We start from the raw sequence: 14452 nt of genomic DNA on the forward strand, positions 1-14452 counted from the left end.
CCTCAGAGCCTCGGGCCACTGCATAAGTACCCCACCTTCTTCAGGGACTTTGGGGGTTTCTCATTTGTTTTCTCCCTGTTTTTGTTTTTACCAGTCTTACAGGCATGCTGGCCAAAAGCAAGTTGGTTTTCTCCCATTAGAATTTAGTTACAATGCTAAACAAATAGAACATGATTTAAGCATTAGAATACTGCAGCTACAACCTCCTTTCCACATTTTCAGTACAAGTATGCACCTATTAAAAATTTCTTAGAAAATGTGCTCATTTCCATTTCTCCTGTCCCTTATTGAACATAAGCATATTGCACATATATAAATAATATAAAACATCTTTCATTAGAGGTAACTCATATAGTCTGTCTTTTGGAGTTCGTGGAATACCTTTGGAATATATTAGGCTTCCCTGGTGGCTCAGATGGTAAAGATTCTGCCTGAAAAGCGGGAGACCTGGGTTCAATTCCTGGGTCAGGAAGATCCCCTGGAGAAGGGAATGGCTACTCAGTCCAGTATTCTTGACTGGAGAGAGCCTAGCGGGCTACAGTCCATGGGGTTGCAAAGAGCTGGGACACGACTGAACGACTAACACTGACTTGGAATATATTAACGATGCAGTGAAGTCCATTATTTGCTGTTTAGAAGAGCTCAATGTAGTACAACCTTAAAAGAAAAAACATTAGCATATGGCAAAAGCAGAGAATGTTCAGGAATAGAAACCTTGGTAGATGAATGACTTCAGTGATGTCACTCATCAGAATGGCTTTACAATATTTTAAGAAGTATAGCCCTTCCTTAAAAAAATAATTACTGAGAAACCAAACTAGTGAAATAGTCGGCAGGGAGTTCCTCAGGCTGACACAGGAATGGAAGACTGGAACTCATTTCTTTGTTCCTATATGTTCTAGGTGATACCCAAGGCCCCTCTTCAGAACACCTAGAACTCTACAAAGCACACTTTGGAATTAATTACTCTAAGTGGTACACAAACCAATATAATGAACATCAGACTTGGAATATCATGACTAATATTTGCATCCAGGCCTTAATGTTATTAATTCCCATTTCTACTCATATGAACGTGAGACATCACTGCTTCACCTCCCTCCTTGGGTTGAGGTAATGATTGGCTGAAATAAATATAAGAGCTGTGCAAAGTCTTAAGCACTAACTGGATGTTTATTTTTGTATAGTTTTTGCTATGTTTTTCAAGAGAATTTAGAGTTTTTGTAGGTGAAACTGGACACTCTTTTATGTTAATATACTTAAAATACAAATTTTGCTCGATTTTAATAACTTCTGGTATGTCTCTATTAGATAAAATTAAAATGAACTAGTGAAGAGTTTATTGGAGAAGGCAATGGCACCCCAATCCAGTACTCTTGCCTGGAAAATCCCATGGACGGAGGAGCCTGGTAGGCTGCAGTCCATGGGGTCGCTGAGGGTCGGACATGACTGAGCGACTTCCCTTTCACTTTTCACTTTCATGCATTGGAGAAGGAAATGGCAACCCACGCCAGTGTTCTTGCCTGGAGAATCCCAGGGGCGGGGGAGACTGGTGGGCTGCTGTCTATGAGGTCGCACAGAGTCAGACACGACTGGAGTGACTTAACAACAACAGTGAAGAGTTTCTGGGTAAGTGGAGTTAAGTCCTGTGCTTTCACTATCCCTTGCAGCATAAGTGATAAGACAGATGCCGAGATATCTCTACTACTTCCTCATGTTCCCCTGTGATCAACATCACATGTTCAGTGTAACAGACAGATGTGGCCAAGCAGTGCAAGGCAGCTTGTGTTAGTTCCACAGCTGAGTAACCAGTGTCAAAGAATCATATGTGATCATTTGTGCATGTGCCTGCTTAGTCACTCAGTTTGTCCAACCCTTTGCAACCCCATGGGCTGTAACCGTCAGGCTCTTCTGTCCATGGGACTGTCCAGGCAAGCATACTGGAATGGATTGTCATTTCTTCCTCTAGGGGATCTTCCTGACCCACCTGCACTGCAGGTGGATTCTTTACCACTGTGCCAACTGAGAATATCCCTGTATGTAATCATTAAACATATATAAAATAATACTTACAGTATCTTTGATATAACTAAATTCCAGAAATATTTAATGTTAAGACTCTGTTTTATATTGTACTTTAAAAAAGCTAAGAAGCTAAAACTGAATTTCTACTGTGAGATGGCAGCATGTCTATCCTATGCACAAAGAAAGCAGTCTTACTCTTAAGGCTAAGTACAGACTATGGTAACATGAAAAGGATCCTTTAAATTCAAAACAAATGGTTAAGTAAAATTACCAAAGAAGAGAAGATTTATTTCATATTCCAGGACACTGAAATATTGCAAGCTAAAGTCTAGGATCAGCTTTTCTGGTGGCTCAGCAGTAAAGAATCCACCTGCCAATGCGGGAGATGCAGGTTCAGTCCCTGGGTTGGGAAGATTCTCTAGAGAAGGGAACGGCTACCCATTCCAGTATTCTTGGCAGGAGAATCTTATGGACAGAGGAGGCTGGTGGGCCATTGGGTCGCAAAAAGTTGGACACAACTTAGTGACAAAACAACATCAACAAAGTCTAGGATATAAGGATGGGGGATTTATATACTAGTTGTTATTTATTAAGCACTTATGTACCACGTGGCTATGGTTTTTCCAGTGGTCATGTATGGATGTGAGAGTTGGACTATAAAGAAAGCTGAGCACCAAAGAATTGATGCTTTTGTACTGTGGTGTTGGAGAAGACTCTTTAGAGTCCCTTGGACTGCAAGGAGATCCAACCAGTCCATCCTAAAGGAAATCAGTCCTGAATATTCAATGGAAGGACTGATGCTAAAGCTGAAACTCCAATACTTTGGCCACCTAATTCGAGGAACCGACTCATTGGTAATGACCCTGATGCTGGGAAAGATTGAAGGCAGGAGAAGGGGACGACAGAGGATGAGATGGTTGGATGGCATCACCGATTCAATGGACATGAGTCTGAGTAAATTCCAGGAGTTGGTGAGGGACAGGGAGGCCTGGTGTGCTGCAGTCCATGGGGTCGCAAAGAGTTGGACACGACTTAGCAACTGAACTGAACTATGTACCATGATATCTGCTAAGTGTTTTACAGGCAGGATCTTACCAAGTCCTCAAATTAATGCTATTATATAAATACTGTAATCTTCCCTCACTAGAAAGGTAAGAAAATAGAGACTCAGATGGGAGTATATCCGTTGTCTCATGTCAAGAAGGTAGGAAGATGAGTAGTTGTCTCATGTCAAGAAGGTAGGAAGATGAGTAGCAGATGTTAGAGCTCAGGCTGTTCTATAGAACCTATAGAACATCCTAACCACAACCAAAAGAACAAAGGGTGGTCTCCAAATGACTAAAACATGTGATTCCCAGAGGATATTGGCAGGAAGAGTCAAACTTGTCATGATTTGAATTGGACATATAAGATAGAAAAAACAATGGAAAATTCAAGATACACAGACTAATGCTAACAGTTATGATTTTCAATGGTATTCTTTACATTCCATATTTGGGACTCACCCGAATTATAATACTGCAGTCGGGTTCTTTTCTTTCTACATATACTTCAATTAACAAATCTCCAGCCTGGGAAACCTAAAAAGGGCAGATGCAAAGACAGCAAACATAAGTATGTTGCAAGGACACACACAATACTTAAGATGGTTCAAAAGTCCTAGTCATATTTCTAAAAATTTTATAAGAATGAAATGGGATCAATCTCCCTGTTAACAACATAAGGATACCCATTTTCTCGATACAGTTAAGGATGAGGTATCTACACAAATGATATAATCAGCAAACACAATCACATACCATTTTTCTTGTCTTTTATTCAAAAGTATAGTGTCCTCACATACCCTTAACTGGCTACAGTAGAAAGAGATGGTAAGGCCAAAAATTGAAACTTGAAGATAAATTAGGTCAGAGCTGTATTAAAATTACAAATAGAAAATGTATATTTAGCAATAAAAATTAAAAGTGAAGTGACAGAATATAAGAAGGTAATAAAATTTTTACTTTAATTACCTTTAGCCAAACATCAAGTGCTAGGTTATTTGGGTCACTATTATACCTAAGAAGACACACTAAGTGAAGAAAACACAAGGCAGGCAATACACAGCATAAGATGTCACTATGTAGATTGGCAGAATAATGTGAAGAAGATTAACAGAGAACCAAACAAATCTATGAAAAATATTTTGAGTTGCTTTTTTCAGAAATTCCCTTAAGTTATGTAATCACTCAGAAGTCACATCCATCACTCATTTTTAGAAAAAGATCATAATGGAGAAACGATCATTTCAAAGTTAAATTTGCCTCAGAATAAAACCTGCTGAGTAAATTTATGGGGCAAACATTAAAAATGTACTTTGAAGAGCTGTTCATAGTTATTCTGACACTACAGGCTTAGCAAAGCTTACTTCCAATTTTTCCTCCTTATGTTTAGAGCTACATAAAAATGCTACGGAAGAAAAGATACAGTTGACATTTTTACTTTCCCCTGTGTTTGTATAAACAACTCTCCAGGAAGGACACATTTTAAAAATTAAAAAAGCAAACACAAAGAATTCATAGAGTGTAGCCAAAAACAAGAATAGCTCAGAAAATCAAACAGGGATAAGACTTAGAGTCTGTCAGAAAACTACTTCAGACAAGTTTTGAATGGACTGGAGAAAAACTCAAGCAAAACAAGAGATTTTTTCCAAACTGCTCTACTTTTCTTCTGAATTGCTTTATTTTATAGACAATTCTTTTCTTATTTTAGGAATACTTACTTCTACTTAATTAGAAAGTATTCAAGATTCATTTCTTTATGGTAATATGAATACAAATGATAAAACTGCAGAATGGTACTCATACTTTACCCAATAACCATATAGATAGTGCTGCTAAAGATTACCCTTAGGCTCACACAATCCTTTGCTTCATATCTGAAACTCCCTCCAAAAAAGCAAGAATCCAAGAGAACGAACTGCTAATGAGCCACATTTTCTTTTAGCGTTACTGCTAACTCATCTGGAGGCTGCCTTAATTACTTTGGGTCAAAATGGAGGAAACACTTTCTTACAGAATTAATGTCACAGTAGTGGGCTTCCCTAGTGACTCAGACAGTAAAGACTCTGCCTGCAGTGTGGGAGACCTGGGTTCGATCCCTGGGTCGGGAAGAATCCCTGGAGGAGGGAATGACTACCCACTTCAGTATTCTTGCCTGGAGAATTCCACGGCCAGTGGAGCCTGGTGGGCTACAGTCCATGGGTTCACAAAGAGTCAGACATGACTGAGTGACTAATACTTTCACTTTTCACTGGTACTAAGGGATCTACACATTTGAATGAAAGCCTTTCCTCATCTCCCTCATATGGAATGATAGCTCTGACAATTTCTTTAAATTAGTTGTGTATATTTCAGGAATGAAGTGAACTTAGTGTTTGATTAATAAGAAAGCATTCACCTCATACTCTAAATGTACCTACAAAGAGAATTTATTTGACCCATTTGTCTTATCTACGCTGGTACCCTGAATCCACTATAATTGCTAGTTATTAGAAGACAAAGCCAGCCTCAAAAAAGTCCAGTGAATATTCATCAAACAAGGAAAGGTACCCTGGAAAAGCAGTAGTGCAACCTGAACACATAAATCCAATATGATGCAATCGAGGAGAGTAAGGAAGATCTAGAAAAGTCAACTTAAGAAATAAATTAACATGTTATGAAGTGCACAATAGAAACAGTCCCACCAGTGCAATCATCCAAGAGCATGCAAAGCAAAAGCATATAAGAAATAACTTATAATTTCAAAAGCATAATAGAAAGAATCATTAGGGGGTCTGAATTTTCTGTTTATTTTAGTATTTATTTTGACTTTAAATGCTTCCTTTGAAAATCCACTGGTATTTTCCATAGTGCTTCATAAATGAAAACTGATTTCAAAAAGGACATTGTGATAAGACTGGAACTAACTTTTCCATCTATGTTTTGAAAACATTCCATTAGCATACTTTGGCATTTTGTATGTGTCATGCTATAGAATTTCAAAACTGTTTTATCTAGGTTTTTTTTCCCCATTAGTTTTACTTTGCTTCAAATAGGAATTTGAAAATAAACACAACAAATGTTTACTTACAATGAAAGTTTTTTGTTTTGTTTTGTTGTTTTTTTTTTTTTTTTAATTTTTTCAAATTGGAGATCTAACTATTACTACTCACTTGAGTGTCTTTCCACTTGGTAATAAAGCTATTCTCTATGTCCATTTGTTTGACTTGGTCTTCTTTAACCTGTTTAAAATATAATTTGGGACATTCTAATAAAATACAAGGAGTGATGGTACTCATCCTCACATAACTTTCTTCAGGAATTTAAAGGCTGACATGTTAAAAATAAATGAGAACGGCCATCTTCATCAGCGGGGGCCCACACAGCTAGGGCAGATATAAAGCCACCAAGATAGAGGCTCATAAAGTTCAGAATATCTTATGATGATACCACTTTAGGCTACACATTCCATCAGTGGCATCTGCTTTGCTGAGGTGCATTAAGAAGCAAAGTGGCTGATGAAGGGTTCAACAGAATTTATGTACACTGAGAGTAAAGACTTCTTTTATCAGAAATGTTCATTAAGGGCTTATGAAGTTTCCACCATTTGGTTAAAGTTGGACTTAACAAAACTATGTAGATAAACATTTTTACTACTATAACAGTACAAAAACAGAAAATCAAGAGAGCATGCAAAGCCACACATTGTTTTTTTCAAAGTCTTTCATTTCTCAGCATCAGAACTATTGTGAAGACATTGCTATTGATCAAAAACAGTGGACACATAAAGGAAGAGATAAAAAGGAGATCAAGGAGCAAAGAGAATTCAACAATTGTTCATTCCTACATAAATTAAGATATGAACTTTGTTATTTTATTAAAATATACTTTCTTTTCCTTTTTTAAGCAATCTTGTGATGAGTTATTGTAAGAATGTATGAACTACAAAAGTTAACCTATTACATTAACCTATTTGATCATCTCATAAAGACACAATTCTGGAAAACAAGGGGTCTTGTACAAGACTACTTAACAGAATGCCCGGAAAGGTTTAATGACAACATTGAGATGGCAGAAACAGTCAAGCAGTGGAAATGGACCTTTGACCCAGTTCCCCTACCTCTCCCCACCATATTCAAATCCTAGGCTTATTTCCTCTGTTTTTACTCCTTTAAAATAAAAAAATCATCCCTATTCTAAGAGTTTTCTGATGAAACATGAAAATAGGAACTTCATAAAATAGCAAATTGAAAAGTCAAATAATTAGAATAGAGATGACTTAATAAAAACCACAGAATATTACTTCAGAATTTTTTTTCCAATTCATGCACAACTAAATGAAAACTCTAAAATGCTTTCAACTGCAAAATTTATCAGCCTGATGTAATTTACTGAATTTGTGGATTTCATAATTTCACACCTCTAAGTAGACATACTTAATGCATACACATACTGAGAAAAAAAAACATAAAAACACTATAAATAGAAATATTCTGTGCAACAGACACCAGATGGTAAAAAAGCTTTAAAAGCAGCCAAATTTAAATGAATGGCTATAGCTTAAAATGCTAGTTATATCTGAAAAGTGAAGGATCATGTACCTATCCTTTATTTTTAAATATTCCTAAAGACATGAATAAAGACATCCTAAAATACATATTTTTGTTTGCAAACAATAACATCAAAACTATTTTAACAAGGGCAGGATATAAAATATTTACCTCAAAAATTTCAACATAATTATTAATTAAGTCCTCGATTACATTCACTTCTTCACTAGTTTGTCCCTTAGTTTGAAACAAACAGGAGGAAAAAACCAAGGCCAAATTGTGGGCACTCATGTGATTGATTTCTGAGCATTTCTGAACCCTGTTAGAAAAAAGCAGTACTTGTTACAACACATTTCTATGTGAAAATTTCATAAAATGTATGTCTTCATGTTTATTTATCCTCTTTTATTTTTTAAACACAAACATATTGAAAGTCACTGATACTAAAGGTGGAGTAGTGATTTAAAGAAAAATACATAATTCTTTTTTCCAAGTATCCTTCAGGTTTAAGAACATTAGAAAAGACTACTGTCAAAGATATTACTACAAGTTACAAAGCAATACTTGCTCATCACTTTAGAAGAAGGATCCCCCTCCCAAATATCCAGACAATTCTACAGATGGGACAACCTGTAGCTAAGGCATAAAGGTGTACTTGCAGAAAGGTGTCAAATGACTTAAAGGATGGAAGCATAAATAAGAGAGGGACAGGGGGGCAGCAGGTAAGCAGGAAATAAGGCACAAATGGCGAATTGGGAGGCATAAAGTAAAGAGTTCCAAATTCAAAGTTCAGGGCAACTGTTGAATTTCCCAGCATATCCTTATCAGGTGAGAAAATGATCAAAAGTGTTTGAATGGTTATTCAAAATAAGACACCTCTCAGAAAGCAATCACTTTTTACAATGAACAGACATGAAGAGAGTCAATTCTCCCAATCAGTAGGCTACAACACCAGTTTTACAAAGAACTTTCAAGTATTCACGAATGTTTAAGTTCAAAGTAACTAAGGAAAAAAACCATAGCTATCACAATGAAAGGAAATTTATAATGGTAAAAATGCAGAACTCTAACTGATGCCCATGGAAATATCTAATAGATAGTTAATTCTATCACTGACTATAGACATAACAGCTGCTCAATTGCCTGTCTACTTTTGTGAATTTCTAAAATACATGCTAAAAAAGGGAGATCAACTCTATCTAAAGAATAAAGCAAGACTAGGCAGGTACACCTAACTATAAAGGGCAAAGATTCTAGTAGGTACAAAGAAAATAAGGAAATATGACAGCAATATATATGATAGTCTAAGAAACAATGAAATACCAAATTGCATAGGGGAGACAGAGCAAGCCTGATCATCATGTATGATTTATAAAATGCAAAAGGCATTGCAAGTTAATAGAGGAGGATGTCATAATTGTGGGCATCCCTCTCAAAACCACTCTCTACTTTTTTAAATTACACTAGATGTAAATATTTGGAAATTTTATCTGCAGTCTGCCTCTGTTACTATTAGAATCTAAGCAGCTCACAGTCAGAGACTTTGTGTTAATCATACTGTGGTGGTGGTGGTTTAGTCATAAGTTGTGTCCAACTTTGTGACCCCGTGGCGGTTTAGTCGTAAGTTGTGTCCAACTTTGTGACACAACTTTGTAAGTTGTGTCCAACTTTGTGACCCCCTGTGTCCAACTTTGTAGCCTGCCAGGCTCCTCTGTCATGGGTTTTCCTAGGTGAGGATACTGGAGTGGGTTGAGGAGTGTGTTGCCATTTCCTTCTCCAGGGGATCTTCCCGACCTGGGGATCGAACATGCCACTCCTGCTTGGCAGATGGATTCTTTACCACTGAGCCACTAGGAAAGCCCCTAATCACACTGCAGTGTGTAACATAAATATATATAGTGAAGGGAATTAAGTCAATATTAGTCACGGAGGAAGTGATCTGTTATCTAGGGCATGGATAGAAGTAAATGCTAAATCAATCTGACTTTATCCACACTGGCCTCTCAAACTTTGATGACACTATCAAATATTCTCATCTCTCCTGAGCATTCTCCTCCAGCACTTATCATCTCTTTGGTTTCTGTAACTGCCTGAATTACTGGCATAAACATGTCCACTATGTATTTTCCTTTTCTTCTTTTATTTCCCTGCTCCCACACTAGTATCTGCAAGAGTCCCATATTCAGCCAGTTTACTCTCTTCCCACTCAGGGTTTCTCTTCAGAAGTACACAGAAATTGTGTCTTAAGTAGGTTTCTTTGCCTCTGTTCTAACCTCTTCCCAATCAATCCTAGGACATGGGTTATCCTAAAACAGATTGGATCAGTCACTCCTTACCACAAAAAGGAATGAAATCCAAATGTTTTTGCACAATGAACAGAGCCTTTCACAGCCTGATGCCAGCCAGCTACAAACCATCTCATCTTCTAGCACACATGTTTCCTGAAAATATCCCTCACTCATGTCTTGTACTTAATTTTCTGTCATGCCCAGTTCATTATCCTTTTAGATCTGAAGCATCACCTGGATCTCAACACACAATGATGTTATCACTCAATCCTTCCTCTTTAACTTCATGTCGTATGCTAAAATTCTCTGTTTTAAAATCTGTGCTGACAGTGTTGTGTTTTCTTAAAATGTATTTAATGCCCTGCAGCATCCCTGTAAGTCCTCATCCCCACTGTGATGTCTCAGGGTTCCTTGGTGCTATTTGGAAACTGCAGTCTTAAGACTATTTTTGTTATTCATGTACTATAGCAATCATTTCTGTTCACATGGACTCTTAATGGGCATTGTATATAGTAGGAGCGAAAAGAAATATTAGTTAAACAAAGGATAGGAAGTAGCTCATTATCTGAAATTCAAGTATGAATTTAGAAGTTTAAGAATTATATGCAACTCAATGTTTAAAATATTAACTGATAATTGTAGCAGCAGGAGACATATTGAAATTTGTGAAGAAAAAAAAAAAATCTGTTCCAATGTCTCTTAGGCATAGAGATAGGATCTTACAGTATATCAACTATATTTGTATGACACAATAAGAAAATAAGATGCATAGTAATGGAGTTTACATGCATGAGAAGTAGTGATTGGAAAAGAAAGATAAAGACAAAAGAAAAATTGTGGAGATTTAGGAATCTAAACTTCAACTAAGGTATTTTTAGTAGAATTCAGCTTTACAGAAATTTATTCAAGGAAATATTGCATCTATGCAGGAAGCTGCCAACAATATATTCCTTAAGCAGTATTTACAGATTTAAGTTTCTGTAATGATTCTTGCTCATAGCAAAATAAACAAACCTTAAGTTTGTTGACTTAAAATACTATTCTCAAACACCTTGATTTTTCAGATGTCATTTCTCAAGCTACCATTTTATTCCTCCTAGCCTCCCAAATGCAGGGGACTACATGCCCTGACATAGAAAATGGGTTTGACTTTTGAAATTTCCCTTATCTAATCAATAGTCTGACATCAAAATGTTTTAAAATTCTTGTTTAAGTACTGGATGTATTTGAGAAGGTTATATATGATTCTTTCTTTTTTTTTTTTCCATTTTATATCTTTTTATTATTGACCCTAATCCATTTAAGAAATTCTCCAGGGCTATTTATTTGAAATGCATCTTAATTGCATTAAGAGACACCAAACTGATAGTTTATGGGAATTCCATTTTGAAACCCTTCTTAAGATATGGTGAAAGATTTACATTCACAAATAGAAGAAGGTTAACCACAGTACTTTAAATTAAAAAAATAATGACTTACTGAGTGTCATATTGGAAATATCTAGAAAAGTTCATGAATCCACCCACCTGTAAAGGTGTTCAATTATAGCTGCCAGTGTTGCTCGGTTCACCCCAGGAAGAGTACGTATAAATGCTCCATACTTTTTAATTCTTTCCTTGTCATCTTGGGTATCTAAAGGTTAAACACACACACGTGAAACTTTAGGTCTAACTCATCATCTATATTACAAATTTGCCTTTTATCAGTATTTTAAAACAATATTCACAATTGTATTTCACTGACACAATCAAGTTTCAAAACAGAAAACACTCAAACTTCTCTAATTCTGGGAAAGTACTGGATATTTACATAAACATTCCACAGCTATATGTCACAGCTCTTATATTTTGTAATTAAAAATAAGGCACTTTTAAAACCCAGGTCTGTATTTTATCTTCAATGCTACGTTTTACTGAACTTAGACTAAAAGGACTATTTTCAAGTAGTAACAAATTAGCCTACAAATTGAAGAGATGAGCCAAAACTATTTTAACTATAGCTATGGAAAAATCTTACTATTTGTTATTAGAAAATGACATGTCTGACCATTTTTCCCTGTTAGCATCATAAAAATCTCCCCTAAACTTTGAACCATCCCAGAACTATGAACTGTACATTAACCCCATAGGCCCCCCATGCAAAGGGCCTTTCACTAGCCCTGGAAACTTCAGTTCTTTGGAGAAGATTAGGGGGGCAGTGGAATAAGTCATAAGGTCCTGATAACAATGATACAGACTGAGAGGAAGATAGATAGATCCTCTGCTTTGGTCATGGTTAGGACTTATTCATGAAAAGGAGGACAAGAAGGAACTACTCTCCTCCACTCTCCTAACCCTAAGAAGTCAAATACTTAAAAGCAACTGCACAGGAACCTCCAAAGTTCTAGAGTCTGGAGGTTGTGCAGTGGTGCTCTGCTCTAACCTATTCTTTCATAGGAGAAATGAGAGATCTCTCTTCAAATAAATAGCTTGTGCTGACTCTGTAACTCAAGGGGATTGCACTTATATATTCCCTCTCCATTCCCAACTACCTTTGGAAACAGGGCTTTTTCATTTTCTGCTTAGCCCTACACATTCTAATCACAGAAAGCCAGTGGCACATTAATGATTCTTTGAAAGTACACAGTCACTTGTAAAGGACATTCGGATCCCTGCAGAGGTAAGAAATTCTGTGACACAGTTTTGAAGTATGCTCCTATTTAAAACAGGAGCTGATAGCTCCTTTGTACTGATTTCACCTGTACACTAGATCTATAAAAGTAAACATGGTCATACTGAGTTAACTATGCTGATGGATGACTGTCTAAAAGCAAGAGGGGAAGACACCGCAGTAACATTCAAAGACTGTACTAGAAATGAATTAAGAATTAGCTATCATTCTTGGTATAACCTAAATCTTTCCCCTCATGTCTTCCAGTTTCTAACTGTAGAGGTTATTGTATTTATTCAATTAAATGTAATTAATACTACACTACTACGCTTATATTAAGCACATGCTAGTATAGCCTGTTTTCACAAATCTTATAAGAATAAAATAGATATTTTCAAAATGAAATTTGAGTAACTGAAAAGGAAACTGAAGATAGATTTTAGGTCATATAGAAAATACAACTATTCAACCAGTCACAGCCTTCAGACAATTTAATTAGCATTCTTAGAAGAAGAGGTTGTGTATATCATATAAACAGGTACTATGCAACTGTAGGACTTCACCTTGGGCACACTGGACCCAAGAGAGCTCTCCAGTGAGGTCATCCAGTGAGTTCTGGTTTACTTTTGTCAGATCCAACAAAGGGTACTTTCTGACAGGTCAGGGTGAGCTACCACGGATCTGAAAGCAAAGAACTTTGAACACTAATAGTTGAAGCCTTCTCAAAGTAATTTCTCAGGGATTCACATCCAAATGGAAGGTGAACACACTCCTCTCTGACACATGCTATTTCTCAACTACCTTCTCCTGTAGTTTAACAATGAAGACCTCTTTGTCATTAAATTTGACAACTTCAGCAAAAGCATATTTGTCATAGATTTTTGATGACTGATTTTACAATAAAGGCAAATTGTAAGTCTTTATCAAATAGAGGTACTATAAATAATTTCATGGTTATGAATTACAATAAAACCTTAAAACAAAAATGAGGGTGGCAGGGCAATTGTGCTTAAAAAGATGTATTACCTAATTCTATATTCCAAAAAAATTATACAATCAATTCTTCTTGTGATTAAAATTAAAACTATTGATTTGAAAAACACAGGAAACAAGGAAAAGACTTCTGAATTAAGTAGTTACATTGTGGAAAGTTTTATTTTAATAACAATACTACTCTCTTCTTGCTGAGACAAAAAGGGTCAATCTTGGGATTATTTTTCAACTGCAGATGTTATGTGGCATTTCAAAATTAATCCCTTCAAATATCATATTATGTTTTAAATTAAGCAGATACTTTTAACAGAAGAAATGATTTCTCAACAGAAAAACATCATTTAGTCAATTCAAAGGTCATTTTCCAAAAAAATTCTCAAACTAGGTCAAATGTACAAGAAAGAAATATATTAGTAAATTATGGTATAATTCAATGATACATTTTAAAAACTAGGGAAAAATGATTCAAAATCATCACTTTGAAATCACTAATATATGGGGAATATTTTAGTTTATTAATAAAAGTTATATATAAATCATAGGTGTGGGACAAAGATTATGAAATAATATAAAAATGAAAATAGCTCTATTAGAAATCTGGGATTAAATGCAAAGTTTATATTTAAAAATATATATTATCATGTTTCTAAAAAAGGAGTTATTTTGAACTAATGGAGGTAATATAGGTTTTACTGAAATCGGTTTGACCCATCATCTCATTTAATAGGGCTTCCCAGGTGGCGCTAGTAGTAAAGAACCCACCTGCCAGTGCAGGAGACATAACAGATATGGGTTTGATTCCTGGGTTGGGAAGATCTCCCTGAGGAGGGCACGGCAACCCACTCCAGTATTCTTGCCTGGAGAATCCCCAAGGACAGAGGAGCCTGGTGGGCTACAGTCCACAGGGTCACAAAAAGTCTGACACAAC

The 14452-nt window shown here is 36.1% G+C and overlaps 1 protein-coding gene across 2 annotated transcripts in view; it reads right to left on the reverse strand.

Annotated features, from left to right (window-relative positions):
• The window catches only part of ARAP2 (ArfGAP with RhoGAP domain, ankyrin repeat and PH domain 2), a 194227-nt gene that overhangs the window by 53510 nt on the left and 126265 nt on the right, over positions 1-14452 (reverse strand). The window contains exons 22-25 of one of the 2 annotated variants that reach the window (XM_040237993.1): positions 11409-11514; positions 7766-7913; positions 6218-6286; positions 3531-3605 (exon numbers count right to left, since the gene is read on the reverse strand). In XM_040237993.1, coding sequence (XP_040093927.1) covers positions 3531-3605; positions 6218-6286; positions 7766-7913; positions 11409-11514 — 398 coding nt within the window. The remainder of the gene's footprint in view (positions 1-3530; positions 3606-6217; positions 6287-7765; positions 7914-11408; positions 11515-14452) is intronic. The other variant, XM_040237994.1, reaches the window with a different exon arrangement.

The sequence above is a fragment of the Oryx dammah genome, unplaced genomic scaffold (genome assembly GCF_014754425.2).
Source record: "Oryx dammah isolate SB20612 unplaced genomic scaffold, SCBI_Odam_1.1 HiC_scaffold_3, whole genome shotgun sequence".
In the NCBI taxonomy this organism is placed as follows: Eukaryota; Metazoa; Chordata; class Mammalia; order Artiodactyla; family Bovidae; genus Oryx; species Oryx dammah.